The sequence below is a fragment of the Dipodomys merriami genome, unplaced genomic scaffold (assembly GCF_024711535.1).
Source record: "Dipodomys merriami isolate MVZ:Mamm:240054 unplaced genomic scaffold, mDipMer1.0.p SCAF_5, whole genome shotgun sequence".
Lineage (NCBI taxonomy): Eukaryota > Metazoa > Chordata > Mammalia > Rodentia > Heteromyidae > Dipodomys > Dipodomys merriami.
The window spans coordinates 41139036-41164613 of NW_027206068.1; the positions used below are offsets into that span (position 1 = coordinate 41139036).

At 38.8% G+C, this 25578-nt stretch overlaps 1 protein-coding gene across 2 annotated transcripts in view; it reads right to left on the minus strand.

The window, feature by feature from the left end:
• Positions 1 to 25578, minus strand: part of Cdk6 (cyclin dependent kinase 6) — a 187634-nt gene that overhangs the window by 44497 nt on the left and 117559 nt on the right. For both annotated transcript variants that reach the window (XM_069996497.1, XM_069996496.1), the window contains one exon: positions 16419 to 16528. In XM_069996497.1, coding sequence (XP_069852598.1) covers positions 16419 to 16528 — 110 coding nt within the window. The remainder of the gene's footprint in view (positions 1 to 16418; positions 16529 to 25578) is intronic.

Sequence of the window (25578 nt, forward strand, 5' to 3'; positions counted from 1 at the left end):
TAGGTACTAGCTATGCAGTAGCCAGCCAGATAGAGATGGACCGGCCCATCTTCTCAGCTTTATGAGATGTGACAAGCAGGTTTAAATCAGGAAACATCAAAATAAATTATTAGGTACTATGAGAGTAGATAATAAAGGGCATAGACTTTTTATTTCTTTTTGAGGAAATAATGTTTATGATAAGATGTGAAGGAGGCGATGGAAGAGCCAGAGTTGAGTTGGGGGTAGGGAGTGTTCTAGGTTGATGGTCACTGGAACCACTTCCAGAAGTTTCCCGAAGACTCTGCTAATCAGTGCTGCTTCTGCAGGGCAATGCCAATAGGTCTCAAATTCCAGGAGGAAGTCAGGAAGTTCTTATGCTCACTTGACAAAACTTTACTAAATGCCAGACACAGTTCTATGCTCTTGTGCTAGCCATGTAAACAAAGGTCTCTGCCCTCAAGGAGTTTTAAGTTGTGTGACAGGAAATAAAAGCATTAACATATCGATCTCATAACTGTAGGGTTGGCCTAGGGCTGGCCACAGAATTTGGATGTTGAAAATTAAACTAGAATTGTTCCACAGGAAAGAATGGAGGGGATCCAATGACGGGATGCTGCCCGTCCCTTGTGTTCCTGTACATTTTATCCGTAGAGGCATTGCATACATTTGTATGCACATTCAGTTTGTAGGTGCTTTTTCCTCCCTACAGCTTTGGAAAACAGAGGTAATGTCTTAGCTCTAAAACATAGTATAGGGTTGTACTCTTCTTCAATGTCTCCTGTTGGGACAAAGGTCAAGCTTTCCCTTTTCTTTTTTGCAGAATTCATATCAGGGCCTTGTACTTACTAGGTAAGTGCCCTACCATTTGAGCCACACTTACAAGCAGTAGTGTGTGAAGCTGTTGCCTGGCCCTCTTCACCTATTCTGGAAATCAGGCAAAAATGCCAATATTCTTGCTACTTCAAGTGCCGTGAGTAATAAATTGTCCTTTGTTTCTATTCCAAAAGTCTTCTGCTGGTATCTATAAATGGTGGCAGACCAGTTTCTTAACATACCTTCCACATCGTATCTTCCTTCCACAGTTCTTAACAGTAATCAGCTGATGAGCCAAGATGCAATTATTATGATCATTATTTAGTTTAGAAAAAGAAGATCCAAGAGGGGGGCAAGACTGAAATTTATGAAATCAGTTATAGTAAATATGACTGTGCTCACTAATCCTGAAGCAAGAGTCAATCCTTAATTTTTTAGAGATAAACTTAGGACAACAAAAAGGAATTTCTTCATACAGACTGCTAACTTTACAGAATTTACCATCTTAATAAAAGCTGGCAGCAGAAAATACAAATTGGTTCATAAAAGGGTTCACTATATTTACAAATGACAGACCCAAAGACCAAGAGCAGTATGTAGTTGATAATTCAGTCTTTTCCAAGGGGAGTTTTCAAGCCCTCCTAGGCTCTTATTTTTTCTGTCAGAGAAAGCCTACTGAGCAAAGTCATCAATGTAACCTAACAAGCACCATTTCGGTCTACAAAACAAGAGAAAACTTCAACTGCTTTATGGGCACACATATATAAAAAATAAATCTGACACCTCTAACTATAAAATCTTTACCACAAAGCTACTATTCCTAACAATCTTAACTCATAAATGTTAAATTTTAGTAAATATAAGATTTTATGTTAGAGCAGTTGTTTCTCAAACTGGATGTGCAGAATACTTGCAGAAAAATTTGAAACAGAGATTGAAAAGAATGTCTTACACACTGTGCACAGAATCTATTTTTTTCATGTAAAATCAAAAGTTTAATGATAAAACTTCTAGTAAGTTCAGAGAACAGAAAACTTTGTTCAATTTAGAATTTCTGACATTAATTCAGTACCGATGGATCAGTTCATAGTAGTCTGTTGTTATTTAATGAAACAGCAGAATGAGATCCGTTCTATAAGGTACTTGAAAAGAAAGATTTTCATGTAAAGAACATACTGCCATAACATCAATATGGTTTATAAAGTCTCAATAATTTGAAGTAGAGAATAGTAGTGTGTATTTGGATATGGAAAGGGCTGAGAGGTGACTGGATGTCCTGGTTTGGCTCGGTATCTCCACTTGCGAGGAGTGTCTGGGGCCAATGGTTCTTGAGTCCAAAGAACCAGAAATCCCCAATTTCAGGAGTGTTTCTGTGTTTCAAGAAAAGACAGCAAGCTGGGTGTTGGGGGCCCTTGCCTGAATCCTAGCTACAGGAGGCTGAGATCTGAGGATTGAGGTTCCAAGACTGCAAGCAGCAAAGTCTGAGATGCTCATCTCCAATTAGCTACCAAAAAGCTGGAAATGGTGCTATGGGTTAAAGTGGTAGAGTACTTGTCTTGATCACAAAATCTCAGGGACAATGACCAGGCCCTAAGTTCAAGCCTCTGGACCAGTACATACACACAGAAAAGTCAGCAAATAATTACAGTAAACAGCTATTGTATCCAATGTATGTGTTAGGTGCTACCTTGAGTGTTTTGACATTAAATTCTCATAACCAACCATGAGAGAGGTAGTTATATCCATCTTCACAGAAAAGGAAACTGAGGCTGAGTGAGAGAACTCAAGTAACTGTCTTGATGGTTACAAAGCTTCTAAGTGGAAGGGCTGGGATTTAAACCCAGACAGTCTGATGCCACAGTGTCAATCCTTGTACCCAGCTACTTTTAGAACAACAACATATATAAGCAAACTTTTGTAATTTATATCACAATGCAATTTCTTGTACCTCTAAATTGGAGTGAAATCTTATGTAAAGTAGCCTTCAGAGCTTAGGAACCATAAAATAACAAACACCCAGACCTTGTGATAACAGATGTGTTCTGTTTTTACAATGGCACTAGAAGGAATAAAATACAAATGGAACAGTGTGTACCCATTGTCAAAACAATGCATAATTTCTTTTTCTCACCAATTTGTTACTGTGTATACCATGGGCTTTAAATAAACAAACAAGTATGGTTATAAACACATCTATCCTTTTAATTACATGTGCAAGGCCCCTTTGGTGACCCTCTTCATCTGTAATATTTTTCTTATAAAAATGATAGGAAGCTGGGTGCCTCACACCTATAATCATAGCTATAATCCTCCTATAATGAGGAGGTTGAGATTTGAAGTTCAAAGCCAGCCTGAGCAGAAAAGTCCCCATGAAACACTTATCTCCCATTAACCACTCAAAAGCTAGAAATGGAGCTGTGGCTCAAAGTGGTAGAGCCCTAGCCTTGAGCAAAAGAGCTCAGAGACAGTACTCAGGCTCGAGTTCAAGCCCTACAACCAATCCCCTCCCCCTCAAAATATATACATATATATAACACGTATCCGGCTCTTTCTCTAAGCTCCCCATCCTTTCACACACTCAATTGTTGAGTGCAGAGTGCAGGTTCCCAGTTTCAGAATTGCGGTTCCTTATTGTGTACAGCAAGGGCATTCTGAACACTGGGGCATTCTGAACTGCTTCTTCCAATGCCTACTATTTATTCCTTTGAGTCTTACTGGGCTGTTTTTTGGTCAGTCATGGGACTTGAACTGAGGGCCTGGTCACTGTCCCTGAGCTTTTCTTTTTTGGGGGGGGTCCAGTTGTGGGGCCTGACCTCTGGGCCTGGGCGCTGTCCCTCAGCTCTTCAGCTCAAGGCTAGCGCTCTACCACTTGAGCCACAGAGCCACTTCCGATTTTTTTTTCTTTTTGCTTATGTGGTGCTGGAGAATCGAACCCAGGGCTTCATGCATGCAAGGCAAGTGCTCTACCACTGAGCCACCTTCCCAGGCCATCCCTGAGCTTTTCTGATCAAGGATAGTGCTTTGAACCACAGCTCCATTTCAGGTTTTCTGGTGGTTAATTGGAAATAAGAGTCTCATGGACTTTCCTGCCTGGATTAGCTTCGTACTTTGATCCTCAGATCTCAGCCTTCTGGGTAGCTTGGGTTACAGGCATGAACCACCTGTGACCAGTGCTATTGGGTTTTTATTGCTGTTGCCATTGTTTTATATGTTGGTTTATTAATGTCCTTTTGATGCTATAATTAATTACTACAAATTCAGACTTTATACAACACCCATGCACTATCTCATTCCTCTGAGTGAAAAGGCTACAGCAGTTCTTTGATTATACTTCTATAGGCCTGACATCAAGGTGCTGGCATTTTAGAGATTCTAAGAATAAATCTGCTCCCGGTCTCATTCAGGTTTTTGGCCAAATTTAGTTCATTGCATTTAAAAAGACATGGGGACTGAGGTCCACTTCCTTGCTGACAGTTAGCCAGGGCTGTTCTTAGCTCCCCGAGGCCTCTCACCAGTTCCTGATGTGGTCCCACAAATAACTCAAATCCAGAATAGCAGAGCTGCTCCAATCATGGTGGTCACCTCTCTGATTTTCTCTTCTATCATATCTGTTTTGCCTCCAGCCTAAGAAAGTTATATGCTTTTGACAGGCTCATATGCTTAGCCTCATAATTTGGACTAATTTCCCTACTATACAGTTTACATCGGAACTGGTGGTCATGCCTATAATCCTAGCTACTCGAGAGACCTGGAATATTGAGGTTCCAGGCAAGGCCCAGCAGAAAATTCTGAGAAGCTCTCTGTCTCCAGCTAACCAGCAAAAAGCTGGGCTTGGCTGGAGGCATGACTAAAGTGGTAAGAGTGCTGTCCCAGCAAGTCTGAGGGTTCTTGCTTCCAACTTAGCTAGCAGCAAGTAAATGAGTAGATAACAGAGAAATTTAGTGCTAGAGAAAAATGAGGGCTTAGAATGGTGGCTCATGCCTATTATTCCAGTTGCTTGGTAAGAGCCATCTCAGCCAATAAAAAGCTACTCAAGAGGCATAAACAAATGTGATCCAGGCCAACCTGAGCAAAGAGCAAGACTTTATTCAAAAAACAGCTAAAGCAAAAGTGGCTGAGAACATGGCTCAAGTGGTAGAGCCCTTGTCTAGCATGAAGCCCTGGGTTCAAGCTCTAATACCAATTAAAAAAAAAAGAAAACACCACAAATTATATTACTAGAGAGGACAAACTGTCCCCATGAAAGTTTAACCCAATTTGCCTTTGCATCTCCCCAAAGGCGATGTTCTTTGCTCCCTGACTCCCAAGAGGCCTATAATTTGGCTACTGCATTTTTTCTTTATAATACTTTCTATCTCATTCATCTCCCTTTCCATTTCATATTTAGTCCTCTACTTTCAACCTATTCTTCTCTATTTTTAAAAAGGTCTCTAAAGACCATTTCCTCCTTTAAGTCACAGATGGGCTAAAATTAAACGTACTTTTAGTCATATTTAATTAGATTTTTAAATCTGATGGTACATTCTTGCCCGAGGCATTTCAGAGGAATTTCTGAAGTCCAATTACAGGGCTATTCTCATAATAAGGACTAATAATTCATAATTAAATTATTTGCTTTTAAGCGTCATCCAGATGTTGTTGTGAAAAAATAGCATAACGCAACCACATTCCTATAGGGTCATTAGTGTGGCCAGTACAAACAGGTGAGGGCTGCTAACACCCCATATCTCCCTTAAGAGCCTTTGTTGGGTCATATGGATAGTCTCACTGAGCAGCCAATGAGGATTTTCATGCGATGACGTCCATTCTTATCAAGTGTGCCCAATGGATACCAAACCAACAAACACATACCAACACACTCATTACAGATTTGAAACTTTCTGTTGCCTTTACACATTTGGGACAACTCAGCTGAGTACGAAGTTCTTAGATGTCCGACAGTTCTGTCTACAGAATTTTTCTCTCTTCTCTTCTGCCTGTTTGGTTAAACGTGAAGCTTTAAAATAATTTGATTTTTGTAGGCATTTTTCTTTTTCCACGCAATTCAAACATTTTCCCAGGATGTCTTCTGCGTTGGTCTTTGGAGTAGGATTCCATGACTTATCTTCCTAGTATTTTTCCCCCTTTCACCTTGTAAGAGAACACAGATGTTCTTCAAACTCCCCAAGTATCTATCTGACCAGCAGATTCTTTATCTCTAGTATCACTCATTAGTTCAGGTGTAGGTATATGTCATAAGCAGATCTAAGGACGAATCTCAGGACTCTTGTTTGGAATCCTGAGTCAGAATAATGAGTTTTTCATTTAGGCATCCTGGTGTACAAATGTGAAATCTGGAATTACTATAACCACTTTGTCATTTATATCTGGAATCACATTTATGACAGCTAACAACTATCTTATTCCCTAGTTGATCCAAGTTACATTATCTGGACTCACAGCACTGAGCATCCTCAACAACTAGTGTTTATTTTCAGCAATTTTCCCCAGAGCATTCCAAAACTTTTCTGCATACTCAAGCCTTTTCTCAGATCAGGAACTCATTTCTTTAGTTACAGTTTAGATTAATTGCATTTCAAAACCATCAACTTCTTAGCTCAGATTTTCATTTTCTATCCTTTATTCTTATCTTTTTCTATTTTCTTACCATTTGAAATCTTTTCTTTTCTTACTTTAAGCTTCTGTGAGAACTTCCAATATTGCTCCGACATTAATGATTCTATTTCTAACATAGTAATTATAGTTGTTATTTCATGTTAGATTTTAATTACTTCTTTTAATTAATAAGCAAGAGCTACTATGCTTCAATTCCTGACAATTCCACATTTTGTTCATCTCCCCTTTCCAGCTGTTTGCTATCTTTACATTTGAGAATGTACAATTACTGTGACCTTTTCTGTTTTAGAGCATATATCTTCTAGCATTTTTGCATTCATTTATTGAGTTTTACATATTTGCATCTGGTTTTTCTAATGAATAATTTTTAGAACATTTTCTCTTTTTTTTTTCTGAGTCGTCTGGATAATGTCACTTTGCCTTGATCAGTAGTGTTTTTCTAAAAGTTACAAGGATTTTCTTTTCTTTCATTTGTTTTCTCATTCTTCTAAGGGAAGCAGTTTACCCAGATAATGTGTAGTCAATACAATGTGGATATTCCTTTGAACTCATTAGGTAAACATTTAATGCTCTCAGATTTTTCACATTTAGCATTTCAGTTTCATCTAATACTGGCTCTTGTGATGACAACCTCAGCTTCAGACACCCCATTTTCACCTTTACAACTCAGTCCCTTTGTGCAGGCATGTTTTTTTCTGGTACTTGCAGGCTTTCCCCTGACACAGAGCAAGATAGAGTACTGCTGGCAGATGTAAGTCCACAGCATGTGAAGCTCTCAATAGAATATTATCTAGAACTTCTGTCCTTCCTTTGAACTAAAATCAACGTGTGTTTTTGAGCTAAAGGGCAAAAGAAAGTGGAAAAAAAGGTCTATTTGTAGGTATATGTAACAAAAATTACGTTACCATTCCCCTTCATCCCAGGATATGTGTATCATGCTGGGGATTTTCAATCTAGGGCCTTTCAATCCAAAGCACTCTATTATGGAGATGGATACCATCTAGTATTTCAAAATCAGTTCTAGCTGAATAGGAATTCTTCTGAATAATTTTGTTAATTATTTTTCTGTTAGCCTTCATTTATAATGTTAAATGTTTCTGTATTTTTAAGTAAAGTAATTGAGAAAAGGGTAATAGCTATCATTTTAAACTAAAAGTTCCTAATATGAACCAGGTGCTGGAGGCTCACGCCTGTAATCCTAGCTACTCAAGAGGCTGAGATCTGAGGATTATGGTTCAAAGCCAGCCTGGGCAAGAAAGTCTGTGAGACTCTTATCTCCAATTAAATAAGAAAAAACTGGAAGTGGGGGCTGTTGCTCAAGTGGTAGAGTACTAGCATTGAGCCAAAGGAGCTCAGGGATACCACCCAGGCCCAGAGTTCAAGCCTCAGGACTGCGAAAAAAGTTGGGTAATTTAGAGTCTATGGTAGGTAGTGAAACAAGAAGCAATTAATCTGCAATTTGAAAAAAAACCCAAAAAAGTATAAGTTAAGATTAAAAAAAGAAACAAACCAAGACCCTAAGTACTACATTCAGCATCTATCGTTAATCAGGACTTTAAACCATTTAACTGACTTTGAACTTGACTTTCTTGTATGCTGATACTTGGAGAATGCAATATGGCTCTGATATGCAAAAAGACATAGAAAATTGCCTTTCAAACTGCTTCTGAACATTGAAATATATTATCAAGTCAAATCACTACCAATTAAATGGATGGGCTGTTTACATAGCACAACCCATGTAGCAGGCTCTTGTTGATTAACTTCAAATATTTTGCATTTCCTCCTGGGTATGGAATAGGGAAAGTTCAGTAAACTAACTGTCCAGTGATAAAAGTTGGTATTATCCAAGCTAGTTTGTAATATAACCTAACCTAACCGGAAATTTACCAGTTTGAATTGTCTCTTCTAATATTTCAGTATGCTATATCTTTTATTTACTCACTATCTTATAAAAGTACACACACACACACACACACACACACACACACACACACACACACACACACACACACACACACACACACACACACACACACACACACACACTTCTAAGCAACCAGCAATTCTTAATCCTACCCCAAAGTAAATCCTAGTACCTGTAAACTTAATTTAGCAAACAAAACTGGAGTAAGAAGTAAAAATAAAAAAAAACACAATAACTTGATATATTAGCAGACAAGGTTGGTATGGAAGATCATGTTGAATGTTCCATATTTCCTAAAATGGGGAGAGGAGAGGGTAGTGATTAACTGAGGGAAAAAGAGGACAAGTGAAGAAGAAGATAAGGAGAATGTGGAGGAGGGAAGAAGAGAAAGGAGGAAAAATAGGTTGAACTAGTTAGTATATTTTATTTTTATGAAAAAAATGTCCAATGCTTCTCAGGTAAGCTCAGTAGTTAGACATACCAAACACCAGCTTGTCCAGCTGCCATTTAAGAAACTCAACACAGAGGCAGAACCTCAGTTCAAACAATATCCAGAACACAGTGCCTACAGCTGTGAGCCAAATGGGGTGACCTACAGAGTTTCACTATACCTGTTACTTCAGCATAAGATCTCATCATCATCACACCTTACCATTTGTCCTAAAAGACCCTTTAACTAGTCTGGAGGAAAATTACATAGGCACAAAACAAAATCTTATAAACTGTATTTATCTCTAGTGCCTCTTATTATTTGCATGGATAGTATTAGACTGGTAAGAATTAAGCTTTCAGGTACCAAATATTTTCATTCCTTGCTAGTGTTTTATGATTAAAAAGTGGATGATTTCTTGCTTCAAACTAAGTATTTTTATCTGACCCAATGGCTAACAGATGTGACCAGAAACACCTGAGACTTTATGACCAACTCGACCTGAAATTATTAGTCTGGTTCCTTTTCTATTTAGAGGAATTGGGTGATAGATGAGGTTCCAGAATTATCCCAAGGTGTAGACCCTCAAGGCAAAATATCAAGTAATGAATGATGTAAGAGCTCTGGCAACCAATAGGGACCTGAGGTGAAGAGTGGGGCCCAGGCCTTGGGGCCTGCCTGGAAGGAAGATCGGAACTCCGTATATAATATCCTCCAGCCAGAGGCACTATGGATTCTTGAAGAATGATTCTTGGACTGCTTTATTCAGACTGGGAAAAAATGACTGAAAAAATTGCTTGGAAATTTAAGATAATTTTTTTAACTGACAAAAAAGGTCAATTCCTTCCTTATCTCAATCCAACAGATAAGAAGAAAACCCACAGTGAATTTTACAGTTGAAAGAGGTCTGTTAAGCATCAAACTAAGCTTAACAATTTTATAAAATTATAATACTTATATTTTCCAGTTGGTATTGTTTTTAAGTAGAAGAGGTAGCTAAATCTTATGTGCGAGTTTTTGTCTTGCTTCATTCTCAACAACCGTGCTTAATCTTTAAAAAAATCTCAATCTCATCTCCCACTTTAAGCTACAAACAGATTGTAGTTTAGGATTTGGGGAGGGTAATTTAGTTGAACTAGCAGAATTTTAAAAATGTCATTTGACCCTGTAATTTTGCTTCTGGAATTTACCAAACAGAAATACTTGGACAAATGTTCAAAAAAATAAGACCAAGGATCTTAATGCAAGATTGTTTATAAGAGGACAACCCCCTCACCCCCTAAAGGAACAAATTCTAATTTTTAACAGAAAATTAAATTGGGAAATAAATAAATTAAATGTGAGTAGTATAAGTCCATTTCTGGGTATATGGAAGAGCATGTGGGGTATATGTGTGTGTTTGCTTATATATATATATATATTTTTTTTTTCTTTTTTTCTTTTTGGCCAGTCCTGGAGCTAGCTAGCACTCAGGGCCTGGGTGCTATCCCTGAGTCTCTTTGTGCTCAAGGCTAGCACTCTACCACTTGAGCCACAGGGCCATAGATTTTTTTGAGTAGTTTATTGGTGATAAGAGTCTCACAAGGACTTTTCTGCCCAGGTTGGCTTCTTACCCCAATCCTCAGATCTCAGCCTTCTGAGTAACTTGTATTACAGATGTAAGCCACCGGCACCTGGCTTGTGCTTCTATTCTTTTTTTTTTTTTAATTTTTATTTATTGTAAAGATGCTGCACAGAGGGATTACGGTTACACGAATGAGGCAATGAGTACATTTCTTGTAGAGCATTGTTAGCCCTTCCCTTGTTGTTCTCCCACTATCCCTTCCCTCCCTGACTCCCCTCACTCCTCCTCACTCCCCTGTCCTCTCTGACACTCCCCCTCCTGAAGTTGTGAAGTTCATTTCCAATATACTATCTTGTGAGTGTCATTGTTCCAATGGGTCATCCTGTGTTTTTGTTTCAGTGTTTTCTTATTTCCCTTGCCCTCCTCAAATCAGACAAATGTATGGCTGTTATAGACAGTATAGCCCTGAGTTCCAGTACTGTCAATGACCAGTAGCAAGACACTTGGAGGATTAAATTGAATAATGTAGGTCAAGTGCTCAGGACTGTATGTAATGATGTGGAATAACCCCTGTCAACAATTCTGAGCTGTGCGAGACACGTTCAAGAGTGACAGAAGTGACATAGATCTACCGAGGAACAAAGAAGAACAGCATTGGAGTGAATCCTGTACATACATTATCCACTCCAACATTTCTGATGTCAGAAGCACAACACAGGGGGAAAAAGAGGGGGGTGGGGAGCACAAAGGGCTGGGAACTTCTAGTAGCTAGAGGCTTGAGGACTCTGAAGCCAAGTAAATTCCAATAGAAAGACTCCAGGCTCTAGATGTTGCTGATTTGCCCTCAGTCACAAAACTGGAAGGGTTGGAACAAAGACATAGATGTCTGGTTTCTAATAAAGAACACTGCTTTGCATTTTATCATTACTGCAGCTGTGATGAGACAGAAACTTGTCTGCATAGTTTCTGAAAGAATGTGGTTGAGAAAAGTGCCCCAAGACAGGTACAGATAGAGCCAATCAGGGGCAAAGCACAGCAGGCCTCTTCTTGAAAGAAGCAACTTTAGGCTCCACCCTGGAAGATAAGAGCAGGTAAGAGAACAATGGTTTCTCAGGAGGAAATCTTGAGACAAGCTTTGGAAAAGAACAGGTAGAACATTTTCACAAACAATGGCATCTTGGGGAGAAGTATATGTTATAGACAGAATAAAGTAGGAGCATTCTATAGGAAGGCCTTAGGACTAATGATCTATGCTGGTTTTGTTAAATTTTGACAAAGGTGATAATGAGTATTAACTTATCAGAAATACACGAATCAGCAGGGAACAGACTAGTAGGTTTTTGCTTCAGGCTGGGTGACTGTTAAACATTATGACATAAATCAGAATGGAAAGGGGCAAGATCTGAGACAACCAAAGGAACAGAATCTACAGGACTTGGATACAGGAAGATTCCAAGGTGACTTTGACTTTGAAGCCCGAGCTGAGTAGCTGTGGGGATGTAACTCCATCAGCAGAACAAATGGCCCTCAAGTGGTAGCTCACCTGCCTAGAAAGTGTGCAGATCCTGAGTTCAATCCCCACTACCATAAACAAATATTGATTCATTACAGAATTAGTAATGCTCTTAGGTAGAACTGGCTTGAATGAATTACTCAACCAAGATTAATCTTTTTTCTGTGTACTAACTTGGATCTTTCTTCACTCCAGAAAATGATCCTTTAGAGTTTTTCTTTAGGTAACTCTGATAGATAAGAAACCTACAAGTTCAGCTAAGTGCCCTGAGTTGCATACTTGTGTTCTGACCTGAGGTGATGGGTTTTCTTTCATAGCAGTGGGTTTATGATATTCTGGAACCTTAGTCTCTGAAGCAGTCCACTAAGGGTCTCATTTCCTTGATGTCACTAGAAGAGCACTCAAATAGGGAGAAGCAACAACAGAGTAACCAATGAAAAAATTGGCAAGGCATCCAGTGACATTTTAGACATTTGCTCACTGGCCACCAAATCACAAAGGACAGTTTCACTGTCAGTTTCTCAGTTACTGCATATTTAATTCATAGAAATAATTGACAACAAGCCTAGAGAGGCCACCAGACAAGAGACAATATAACCATGAAGTCTTGTTTGTTTCCTTCTAACAGTGAATGTGTTTGTTATGTTCTTCCTGCTGGCATTTGGCATTTCTTTGCTAGGGATCAGCAGAGCTGGTAACCCAGAACTTCTAAGAATTACTATCTGTTTGCCACAATCTCCATATTCAAAGAATTAGTAGCATGTTAAAATGTGCATTTTTATAGCTTTGCTCTAACCTGGAAAACCCCATATTTTTTCAAACCACAGACAACAAACAACAGTTATGACAAGATCAAAAGGCAACAGATAGATACATGTAGAACTGACACTAAATTTATCATGTAGTTAATGATCAATCTATCCTATCCTATCCTACTATCTATCTATCTATCTATCTATCTATCTATCTATCTATCTATCTATCTATCTATCTTATCTGTCTTTGTCTCTGTTTCTCTCTCTCTCTCTATCTACTTACCTACCCTGTCTACCTCTCTTAGTTCTTTAAGATGACTGGTCACGGGGCTGGGAAGATGGCTTAGTGGTAGAGCGCTTGCCCTGCATGCATGAGGCCCTGGGTTCGATTCCTCAGCACCACATAAATGGAAAAAGCCGGAAGTGGGGCTGTGGCTCAAGTGGTAGAGCGCTAGCCTTGAGCTGAAGAGCTGAGTGTCAGCACCCAGGTCCACAGTTCAGGCCCCACAACTGGCAAAAAAAAAAAAAAAAAAAAAAAAAAAAGACTGGTCACCAGAAAATTCATACAATGTCTCAATGCGAAGTAAAGATGGACTGTCCAAGAACAAAGAGATGAAGGAAGGAGATTTTAAAAAGTCTCTAATCCACTTTGTAGAATGCTTCTGCATGTCAGTGTGGACAATTATTAAAGTCGGATAACTGTGACAGATGGTATTTAAATTCTCTGGCTCTCTGACAACCATCTGCATAAAGACTCTCTTTACTGAGTTCATATTTCCTCAGTATTCAACTTTAAAAGAGAAGGCACATACCTCTTAATTGTATGACATGGAATTAATCAAACTTTCCAATATCAGGGAGACTGGCAACCAAAGTCATTCAATGTGTGACTTGCTCCTTGGTCTCTTAAAATATAATTCCTGCTCTATTGTAATATGACACAAAACATTCTAGAACAAAAATATGGTCTTGTAAGTCAAATAACACTAAGAGCAGAAGCATGGCAGAATAGAAAAATCAAATTATACATATATAAACACACATATTATACTATATATTATATAATGTGTATGTATGTATGTAGGGGGTTTGATGAATTAGCACAACTGATATTTTATTCTAGGTAACATACATGTGTCTGCAAGCTAGGCTGAGGACCTGATTACTAATTACACTATCACTTCAGTGAAAAATAAAAATTGTGGTTGTGATTGTTCCACAGGAGGGAAATGCCTACATCGAAAACACAGCAAATTCTTTATCAGTGAATGTTCAATTCTATGCATCTTAAATTTCATCTTCGTTGTAAGTTTTTAAAAATACTCTTTTTAAAAAAAATCATGGTTAATACATTCAAGTTTGTATTGCTAAAAAAGAACAGCTTTCCAACATTCCTTCCGCCCCACCTACACTACAAAAAAGGGAATTCCATCTTCACACTGAGGGAAATTCTAGACACATAATTGTAATTGCAACAATCATTTCTCTCAACTCTTAGCTACACCAAGCTATTCTGCAAGTGACCTGGAATAACTATCCTACTTCTTTTCCCTCCTCTGCTGTGTCACTTATTCCTGCTCTGCCCATACGACTTCAACACAAGGTTTTCTACACTGGATGAAAAACCATTACCTGAGACACTTTTTTTTTTTTTTTTGGTACTGATCCTGGGGCTTTAACTCAGGGCCTAGGGGCTGTCCCTGAGCTTTTTTGTTCAAGGCTAGCAATTTGCCACTTGAACTACAGCTCCACTTCCAGCTTTTTTGGCAGCTAATTGGAGATAAGAGTCTCACAGACTTTCTTGCCTAGGCTAGCTTTGAACTGTGATCCCAGATCTCAGCTTCCTAGGTAAGTAGGACTACAGGCATGAGCTACTGGCACTCAGCCTGAGACATTTAAAAAAAAAAAAAAAGAATTCTTAGCTTAACAATGAGTCAGAATCTGAAGAGAGTGTCCTCGAAGTCCCCCACCCCCCCTTTTTTTTTGTCATGGAGCCTGAACTGTGGGCCTGGGCACTGTCCCTCAGCACTTCAGCTCAAGGCTAGTGCTCTAGCACTTGACTCACAGTGCCAGTTCTGGCCTTTTCTGCTTATGTGGTGCTGAGGAATCGAACCCAGGGCCTCATGCATGAGGGGCAAGCACTCCACCACTGAGCCACCTTCCCAGCCCTAGAAGTCACACTTTTGAAGACTGTCCTCCTTGGTGATTGTCATCCAGTCTAGTGGTTTGTATCCTACAGGGTGTTTTAAGATCAAGTGGAGGGTTTACTAAAGCACAGGTAACTGGTCTTCAGTCCAAGAGCTTCAAATTCATTAGGTCTGGAATGGGGCCTGAGAATCTGCCTTTCCAACAAGGTCTGAAGAGGCTGATGCTACCACCCAAAGACCAAGCTTTCAGAAACTACTTATTCAGCTTGCCTGGTAGACACTACAGCAGAATTGAAGCTTTTTTTTTTTTTCTTACTTCCCTTGTAGAAGAACAATACTGGATCAGAAGTCTCACAACTTCCTTTTTATTCATAGCCTTGTTACTTCTTAGCTGCCTGATTTTAGACAAACAAATTAACCACTCCATTTTAGTTTCCTCTTATTGTAAGGATTAAAAGAGGTGACTCAAAGGAAGACCTTTGGGCACTGTACTGGGTACACACTAGGCCGGTGTCTAACATCTTTGTACTCCCCGATCCTATGAGATACAAATGAATTTGTTGAGTTCTAGAGAAGAGTTCTCAAAATTTATTATATAAAGCTTTTTTTTTTTTGGTTTAAACAAGTAAGCAAGCAAACAAACAAGCAACAGCTAAGCACTTCTTTTCTTTATGAGGTACCCTGAAGCTACATTTTGGACATACCAGGTCCAATGGGAATATACTCAGCTTCCCGACTCACATTTTTTCCCATGGATATAAAAATAGAAAAGAAAAAGATTAGATTATAACTCAATTCTGTTTAACTTTGCCCAAGCTGAACTTAGTACCCAGGTATGGATTATTTTCCTGGCAGATCCTTATTATATTGTTTGGCTATTTTTTTGTGACCTGAATGTCAAACAAATGAACTACAGACTCTCTTACTCAGGGTGGCTCTGAAAACCATGAATCTCACCCATCTGACCCCATGGATGAGGCTAAAAGCCATCTCCAATGTGAGGAGGGGCAGACTCTTCTTAGATATCAATGTGATAATTTACAAATCCCAGTACAGATTTCAGATAGTTGTCTAATTGTTAGATTGTCTCCCCTCTAAGAAAGTATCTTTATTTCTTTAATTTCTATATCCTTGCTGACATTTCTTCCCTCTATAGTAACCTAAATACGCCCAAGTTTCTCCTTCACATGACAGTAAAGTATTCTGAGACAATATTGATATCCTCCTTGCCTATACCCTTTCAGCCTCATTTTTCCCAGCAGTTCTTATCCTCAGAATTGCTATTATAAAATTCCCATGTTCTTTAGGGTCGTGGTTGTGCTGTGGAAAAGGTCTTACCTTGAGGATATTTCTTTCCTTAAGAAAATATTATAATATGCTTCCTTAATATTTCCTCCCTAAGAAAATATTACAATATGCTTCATCATGTCATCATTAACAACAAAAACAAGGTATGTCGATAAAATAATAGGGTGCTCCTTCACAGAGTTTTCTAAGAGCTAGAAGGCACAGACAAAACTCCATTGTAAAGGACTAAGAAGGTGGTTTCAGGGCAGGCCCAGAAGCAGCAGTCAGGCACCGATGGATTCAGACCATGAACATCACTAAGACAGAAATGCCATGGGGCCACTTACAATCACTGAAGATTCAAAAAGGGAATGTATTTCTTACTTTCTACGAAACATTTCTGCAAAGATACAGCCAACACTCCAGAGGTCCACGGGGGTGGCATAGCTGGACTGGAGCAAGACTTCAGGAGCCCGGTACCACAAGGTGACAACCTACAATGGAAAACAGATCTGTGTTACTGAGGAAGTTGGGTGTTAGCTTAAAATCTTCCCATCTTGAGTGATTTCATGACAAGATTTGATTTGGAAAGAACTCCTATAAATCACATGGTGATTTGTCACCATCGTGATATGGTGATAAATGTATTAAGAAAATATATTATGCCCATTCTCTGGGCTCCCATCTTAGAGTATTTCAAGCAAGATAACAAAGTAACAGAAACTTCAGAAAGTGAAGACCAGATTCCACCCTCTATACCTCAAATCCTCTTATCTTAGAACTAGTTGTTTTCTTAAGGGCATTAAAAGTGATACATGGAAAATAAGTGACAGCAGCAATTCTAGTTCACTTCCCACTCAGCTCAGGACTATTGGCAAAATAGAAGAGTGGCTGTTGGATGAAACCTGGAAGTACTCTGATTACCCAAGACAAGTCAAAAGTGCTCTTGTCTTGACACTGTGAGCAATCAAAACAAAACCACCTTCCATGCTGCTCAGAAAATGATTAAAAACTAGGGAAGAAATTGAGAATGTATAACCCAATTATTCATGCCATGTGTAAAAAGTCATCCAGAGGAAGAGATTCCCAAATTGAAGAATGTACTTAATATAGAACAGTACCAAATAGATTAAACAAACACAACTGTACTTGTTTCTGCCAGGTCACGGTCCTAACCTATCATGTTAGGACTTTCCTGTATGTTCAGGGATCAAGTGCTGCTCTCTGGTTGGAGGGGAGAGGCAGATACTCTATGGATACCTGAAATAAGTCTTGATTGTCAGATAAAGAATTAAAGACATAAATCTATTACACAAGTATTTTATATTATTCTGATTCCATTATTTTTTTTGGGGGGGTGGTCTGGTCGTGGGGCCTGAACTCTGGGCCTGGTGCTGTCCCTCAGCTCTTCAGCTCAAGGCTAGCGCTCTACCACTTGAGCCACAATGCCACTTCCGGCTTTTTTCTTTTTGCTTATGTGGTGCTGAGGAATGGAACCCAGGGCCTCAAGCATGCAAGGCAAGCGCTCTACCACTGAGCCACCTTCCCAGCCCCTGATTCCATTATTTTATCATTCTAACTTCATTATTATTACACAACTATTTATATTATTCTGATTCCATTATTATTCTGTCTAATGGCATGATTACTGACATTTGTGTAACTATACTAAAATTTGGCTTTATGGACACATTTTAATGCTTTATTACTTGATGCATTAAGATTGGGGTAGCAAGGCTCTAAAAATAGTTCCTATCAATCTTGTTTCTTTGTATGTGCACACTGCCTCCTCATCAGGAAGCAGCGTTTTTTCACCTTTCATTGAAGCTGACTTGGCCGTATTGATTTGCTTGGCCTACAGGAGATGGTAGAAGTAATGTAGGAGGCGACCAAAACTAGGTCTTGAAAAGCATTGTAGCTTTGGTCCTTTCCAATATATGCCCTTGAGAAGCTTTCTATTGGAAACCATCTGCCATGCTATGAGAAGACAAGGGAGATGCTCTGCTGATGAGCCCAGTTGAGCTCTCAGCTGAAAGCCTGTAGGTGAGCTATCCTAAACATTCAATATTAATGGATCCCCCAAGTAAGTATAGCACCAGTAGAGCAGTGCTCAGCTGAATTCAGTCAACCAGCAAGATTATGAGTGATAATTAAATGTCTTCTTTAAATTTGGGGGTGATTACATAGCAACACTGACAGGTCCTAATATTTCATTTCACCTCACATGTTATTCTTTGAATTCATTCAGGGGAAGAGTTCTGTTTAATGGATATCTCGATGTATCTAATGGAGAGATTCTGGAGATGTAACAGAATATAAATACACAATAAGTAAAAATACAATACAAGCTGTCAAATCCCAAAAAATATGAGTCCAGTTATCATTTGTCTCCAATATATCTTTCCAACATCATCTCCCACAGTCCTTCCACATCCTGTACACCCCAGCAAACAGTGGACTGGATCATTGGGGCTTTTTTTTTTGCCAGTCATGGGGCTTGAACTCTGGGCCTGGGTGCTGTCCCAGAGCTCTTCAGCTCAAGGCTAGCGCTCTACCACTTGAGCCACAGTGCCACTTCAGGCTTTTTCTGCTTATGTGGTGCAGAGGAATCAAACCCAGGGCTTCACCACTCTATCACTGAGCCACTTTCCTAGCCCATGTATCACTGGTTTTTATCCTCAATGTTCACAAGCATGAAAACTTAGGTGTCTAGACTTTAATTTGTATCATACTGAATTAGATCTCCTTGGTTAGGCCCTTGTATTTTTTAAAGATATTTTAAGGATACTATTTTTTTTTTTTTTACTAAGGAGAGTGGACAATGCTGGACTCTATCTAAAGGTACACTCTTTGATTCTCTGACACGTTATAAACAAAACCACAGGTTCAAACTCTCCATGTAGTTCCACTTGAGTGGTTGATACACATTCATAGATATTGTGAGGGCACACATATCTTTTCACCTTCATCCAAAATAGTTTAGTCTCATAAAAATGAAGTTTCCTTTGGATACAGCATGATTTAAGATGTTTAAAGGGAGTAATTTTAAAATTAATTTTTATTAGGATACATTAGATATACAAGGGGATAATTATTGTCACATTTCCACACCTATAAAAATGTATCCCAATCAATCTCGCTCCTTCTATACTCTGTCTTATCTCCTTCCCTCCTACATACAACATTTTAAACAGGCTTCATTGTCCTATTTCCATACGAGGAAACTGTTTTCTCATGGAGTATTCATTCTAAAAACCTTTAACAGGATTAACTATGTCATTTTCAAAACTATTATGGTCATCAAACAAAGTTGCAATGGTAAAAATAATAAAACATTGTTATGTTTAAGAAGCTTCCTTGTATTCCTTCTAAAATTTAGCTGTCACTCAAAATGAAGAATGGATCTTTATTAAATAACTTGAAATGACCATATGATTACTCTATGTATTAATGACATAGATTTCCTAATATTGTACCATTCTTGCCTTTTTGCAATAAACCATTCCTAATTATTGCATATAATTCTTTTAAGACATAGAGAATTCTATTTGCTAGTATTTGTAGAGTTTGTAATGGTAATGGTAACAAAAATATGGCCGTATTGGGGTAGAAAGTGGAAAGGACATGCAAAGTTAATGATTGTTTCAAGGGTATAAATTCAGCAAGCTGATGTGAGTAGGCACTTAAAGAGGTGTCCTGCTGCTTGAACTTAGGGCCTGGTGCTGTCCTTGAGATTTCTGGCTTAAGGTTAGTACTCTACCACTTGAGCTACAGCTCCATTTATGGTTTTTTGGTGGTTAACTGGATGTAAGTCTTATGGACTTTCCTGTGTAGGCTAGTTGAACTGTTGATCCTCAGATCTCAGCCTCCTGAATAACTAAGATTACAAGCATGACACACCAAGTGCAAGCCAGCAAGTATATTTTATGGCTGAGAAAATTGGGTCTTCAAATGTTGAGTAATCTGTCCAGACACACAGAGCTGAGATATAGAAGAATTGGAATTCTGACCAGGACCATCTAATTTCACCCTGCAATCCTTTCTCGACATCCAGCACATCTGCAAGTCAGCAGGCAAAGATAAAGGCTATAAGTAAACATCCAACAGGGAATGCTTTTAAATTTACTTTGAAATATTTTAATATGGCATTCTAAAAGAATTTACAAATCTCAAAAACTCAGGTGCTTTTGGAACTAATTTTCTTGAGAAATGGCTTAAAAGAAAGGTTGTTGCTTTCTGATTGTGAATTATGACAGTGCTCTGCATGCTGACATCTGCTATTAATTTCTACCTAATGACTTCAAGGAGAGGTGATTTAAAAATCTCATTATACATCAGTCATAAGCACAAAAATTGAGAATGCAAGGTTCTGAGTTCAAGTCCTGGTACTTACACACACAAGTATTTGTAAGATTTCTGCTTTACATCTGTGTAAATCACTTTGAGAGAAAAATGATAGAAAAGTGAGAGAAATTAGGCTAAATCTGTTTTGATACTGTAGTAACCATTAATGCTTGTCTAAAAAGATTTTTTTGATTCAATCTTCATAGATTTGACAAAAAGAAACTGAATAGTACAAGGCTTATATTCCTATTTACTTCTCAAGTAAATAATTTAAATGTAGGACATAAATTTAAAAATAATAAGTTAGTACATTTTAGATTTAGTACATTTTAGACATAGACTTTCCTAGTAGATTTTCCCCTGGTTTATATATTATTATCTTATATATCACAGAGTTTTTCCAGTACTTCCTCAAGCAATATTGTTTTCTTAATTTCTATGATGTCAGGTCTTCAATCCTTATAGTCACTGTTTATAATCTTAAAATCTAAAATTCTGCACAACTTAAAATATTTAGTTCAGTGCAATTTAGTTATAAATTTTTAAGAATGAATTGTGACAATTATTCTGATGGTAAAATATAAATTCCTTTTTCTTAGTAATTATACTTTTGTGATTCCAAAAACTTCTGCTGGAAAACTGCCTAACTTACAACCAGTTAAGTCATCTGTAAGCTGAAATGCATCAATTTTATTTGAGAGCTTTCTATAGAGTATTGATTATGAAAAGCAAGTCCGGGGGCTGGGAAGGTGGCTCAGTGGTAGAGTGCTTGCCTTACATGCATGAGGCCTTGGGTTCAATTCTCAGCACCACATAAGCAGAAAAAAAGCCGGAAGTGGCTCTGTGGCTCAAGTGGTAGAGCACTAGCCTTGAGCTGAAGAGCTGAGGGACAGTGCCCAAGCCCAGAGTTCAGGCCCACGACTGGACCCCCCAAAAAAAGGAGGAGGGGAAAAGCAAGTCCTATAGCAACATAATTAATATTGATTAAAAATTCTCGATGGTAAAATAATTTTAAGTATCCTTACAGTCTAAGTAATGGAAATTAAAATCACTATTGAGAGACAGAGTGCAATATATAAGCATCAACACTCAGAAATCTGTGACAAAAGTTGCTACTAATGGTAGCAATGCAGTTGTCTAGTGCGCAAAGATAACAATAGGAACTATGGAGAGAGTCTGGTGGTTGGAGCCAGCTGGAACTAAAGCAAATACGATGTTTATTACAATCATTACATGTATTAACAGCCTCTAGAGGTGCTGAATGGATCTGGCAACAGGAAGGAGAATGGAACAGGGGAGGAGTTCAAGGATATTTATACAAGTGAATGTATCTGTTTAAACTGCTTTGATCTCTATTCACAATTTTTTGAACCAGTTCAATAACAGTATAAGATAAAGTATAGGCCAAGGCCAACTCATTAAAAAAAATACATGTCAGAGTAAACACTCTCTCAACATTCTACCTAGCAGTCTTTTATTCACATACCGTTTCCCCAAGATCCTGAGAAAAACTGTTGATGTTATTGATTCATGTTTACTGGATGGCCTCAACAGCAGAAAGCTCGATATGAACATCATCCTGGTGATCTTCCCTTTTGCCTCTCCGGATGGTTTCTGCCCTAGAGGTGGACCTCTATCTGCCATATGCCTCCGTTTCTTACTGGGTTTGTCTAAGAGGAAGCCTTGGCAGGAGTTCAGAGAGAGGGAGAAGATTCCAAAGATCAAGACTTTAACTCCTTGATTTCCTTCCAGCGACTTTTCCAGATGCTGTCATGAAGTCAATAACTACCTTGGTCAGCTTGTTCTACTTGAGTTTGGATTCCAGTAACTGCTCCCCATCAAGCCTGGGAATGATACCTGTCTGGCTGCCAGTGAGAATCAAGGTATGGCATCATCCCACATCTCCCTAAAACCACATATTTATAAATTATGTATCAGTTCACAAATCCTCCCAGAATTACCTCATTTTGAGAGTGTCATTATTTCCTATTGGGATCATGATGGATATACATAGTTTGCAGATGAAGACACAAACATTGATGGAACGCCTCCAACCCTCAGTTTCTCTCATCTGTCAAGAGGACACAGGACTGGAAGACTTTTAGGTACTCTGTTACCACACCAACAGCCCCTAAGTGGTGGGGGATGGTCATGAAGACTCGAGGTATAGGGTGTACAGACCCTAAATTTGTCTGATATTCTTGCTGTGCATTGGTTTGGTTCTTTACAAAATGGCAAGCTGGGTGATATTCTACTTTTGGAGGCCATTTTTAATGTGTCCCAGGTGCAAATGTACTTGACAATTTATGAGGAATATCCTTGTCTGTCTATATTCTATCTATAGACATACTTCAAAGTCTTTATTTTGTCAAAAGTGAAGGTTATTTCTCAAAGCGGTGTTCTAATTTATCTCCTTTCTATCAACTCAAAAATTGTCTATTGTGCTATTGTCCTTCAGAAACTAGTATGGCTAGGTTTAATTTTCTGCTTTTAAAATTAGTTTTAAGTTTTACCTTGTAACAATTTTTACTTTTGATAATATTGTTGCCTTTTCCTAAAAGATCTTAAAAATCCAGTTCTTTAAGATTATGTATTTCAACTAAGATGATTAGAATCAGAACTCAAAGTCTTCCAAGCAGTTCTCCCATGATAATGTTAAATGGAAACCACTAAGGAGTTAATACCAATAAAGTTAACACACAAAATATTTTGCAACTGGTAATAAGCAAATCATCTCAAATTCACTCATTTGTAATTGAATCACTCATTTGACCTATGACAGAAAAATGACCAAGCTCTAAAGATGAGATTTAGTACAGAGTACTGTGTGCAAAACTGACGTCTTCTCCACTCTGTTGCAACCATTACCAGCAGCAAGGCTGACTGACTGTCTTTCCTTGGCCTCCAAACTCTCTCTCTCTCTCTCTCTCTCTCTCTCTCTCTCTCTCTCTCTCTCTCTCTCTCTCTCAGTATGCATCATGCATCCAGTGGCTCTCATTACATTTTCTGACTTCCCACCATCTGGCCATTATTTCTGTGGTTCTGGTCTATAGGACACTCTTTCTTTGAATCTGTGCTGGCCCACATCCTAGCCATCCTTCAAGGCCTTGCTCCTATTGCCTTCTTCACTATGCCTTTCTGGATCTCCCTGGTAGAGAAATGATAGCTCTCCTCTGAGCTTCTTCTACGCTGCCATGGACTCATCTTTTTCTATTTTTCACGATCATTTGAGTCACTGACCACAAATGCATATAATAATACCAAGAATGGAAGATGTTCAGTAGTTATCTGATGACTAGATATAGGAAAGAGTTACAGGAAGATGGATGGAGGAAATCCCCAAGATTGGAGATTAGAGGGATGATACTGTCCAGCAACAATGGCACTTTGAATACTCAGTTATCTTTAATAAAGTAGTTGTCCTGTGCCAATTTGATTCAGAGGACCCAAAGGGCAATGAACATCACAGGAATATGAGCTAGGATGGGGGTTTCCTCCAAGTGGTGATAAAGGGCAACCTAGGGGAAGAGGATACTCAGTAAGACAGGGATGTGGATAAATGTTCAGGGAGGAAAATAATGACTCATTAATAGAGATGCAGTTCAGGAGCCCAGACTTTTAACCTTTTATGAAACCAGTGATATTTTTTCTGTCTTTCTGAGCTTTTTTTAAATTCCTCATTGTATTAGTATCTAAGTAGATCTCTCCTGAAAGAGTTTTAACCCAGACAGTGTCTTATTTAAAAGGTCAAAGTGAGTTTCAATTAAGTTCATCATGTATCTGCTCATTCTGTGATAGGTACCATGTTAGCAATGGACAGTGTGGTCATAAATTAGGAAAGAAGTAAGCTAAATAAGTTGGCTGAAGGACAACTGTGTGTGTGTGTGTGTGTGTGTGTGTGTGTGTGTGTGTGTGTGTGTGTGTGTGTGTGTGTGTGTGTGTTCCATGTAGTGATTAGTGATTAAAGTGCACAATACCAGCGCCTGGCCCTAGTGTTCCTCCTGGCTTTCTTTTCCTTCAATAATTGCTTTCTCCAAAGTTATATCTTTAGGCAGTCACTTTATTTTCTTAGTGCCAGTTCTGGACCTGGGCATTGTCCCTAAGCTTTTTTGTTCAAGGCTAGTGCTCTAGCACTTGAGCAACCAAGCTCCACTTCTTGCTTGTTAACTAGAGAAGAATCTCATCTATTTTTCAAAGTCTCAGGTTCCTTGTTGAGTCCAGCTCATTCACAATGCCCACAAGATCTAGTTCCCACCCTCACTGGCTTCCCCTTTACTGTAGGAAGCTTTTCCTCAACCCACACGCAGAGGCTGAAGTTCTTCAGTTACATGTGCTGTGTCATATCTTGTATCCTTCCCATACTCAGAGACCTTTCTCTGGATAATCCTCTAACAAGTCTATTCTTTATTCTTTTCCTGTCTCATTTTCCCCAGACACAATCACAGTACTTTACAAACTGTGTCTCCTTCACTGTGTTCTTAATAGTCTAGGCCATAGTCAGTCTTTTGTGGGTATAGATCACTGTTGGGTGGACTTCTCAACTCCAGCACCTTGACAGCATTGTACAGCAAGGCAAAACATAAATGCATGTCCCAGGAAATGTTTCTGTACTCAGAAAACAGCAGAATGGACAGTTCCAGGATGAGGGGAGGGGTAGAGGAGAAGTTAGCACAGGACCCAGTTTAAATTTACAGAACATGGTTGTGTCCCTACATTTAAACCTGGCATTTTGAGAGTCTACCAACACTACTATTTTTTTTTTTTTTGTCTGTCGTGGGGCCTGAACTCTGGGCCTGGGTGCTGTCCCTTAGCTCTTAGCTCAAGGCTAGCACTCTACAACTTGAGCCACAGCGCCACTTCCGGCTTTTTCTGCATATGTGGTGCTAAGGAATTGAACCCAGGGCCTCATGCATGCAAGGCAAGCGCTCTACCACTGAGCCACCTTCCCAGCCCCCAACACTACTTTTAATCAACAGATAACTTCTTTTTTTTTTTTTTAATGCCCAAATGGCCCATGTTTTCCTTCAGGCTGCATTGTTTAAATTTTATCTTGAACTTGTAAAACTTAAAATAGTTAAGCATTTTAAGCAACAAACTCTTTTTCCTTTGTAGAGGTACAGTATAGCACAGTTTTGATTTTGTCACTAAACAATCACTCACTTGATCTCTCTCTGCCTTCACCATAGAAACCAAGCAAATA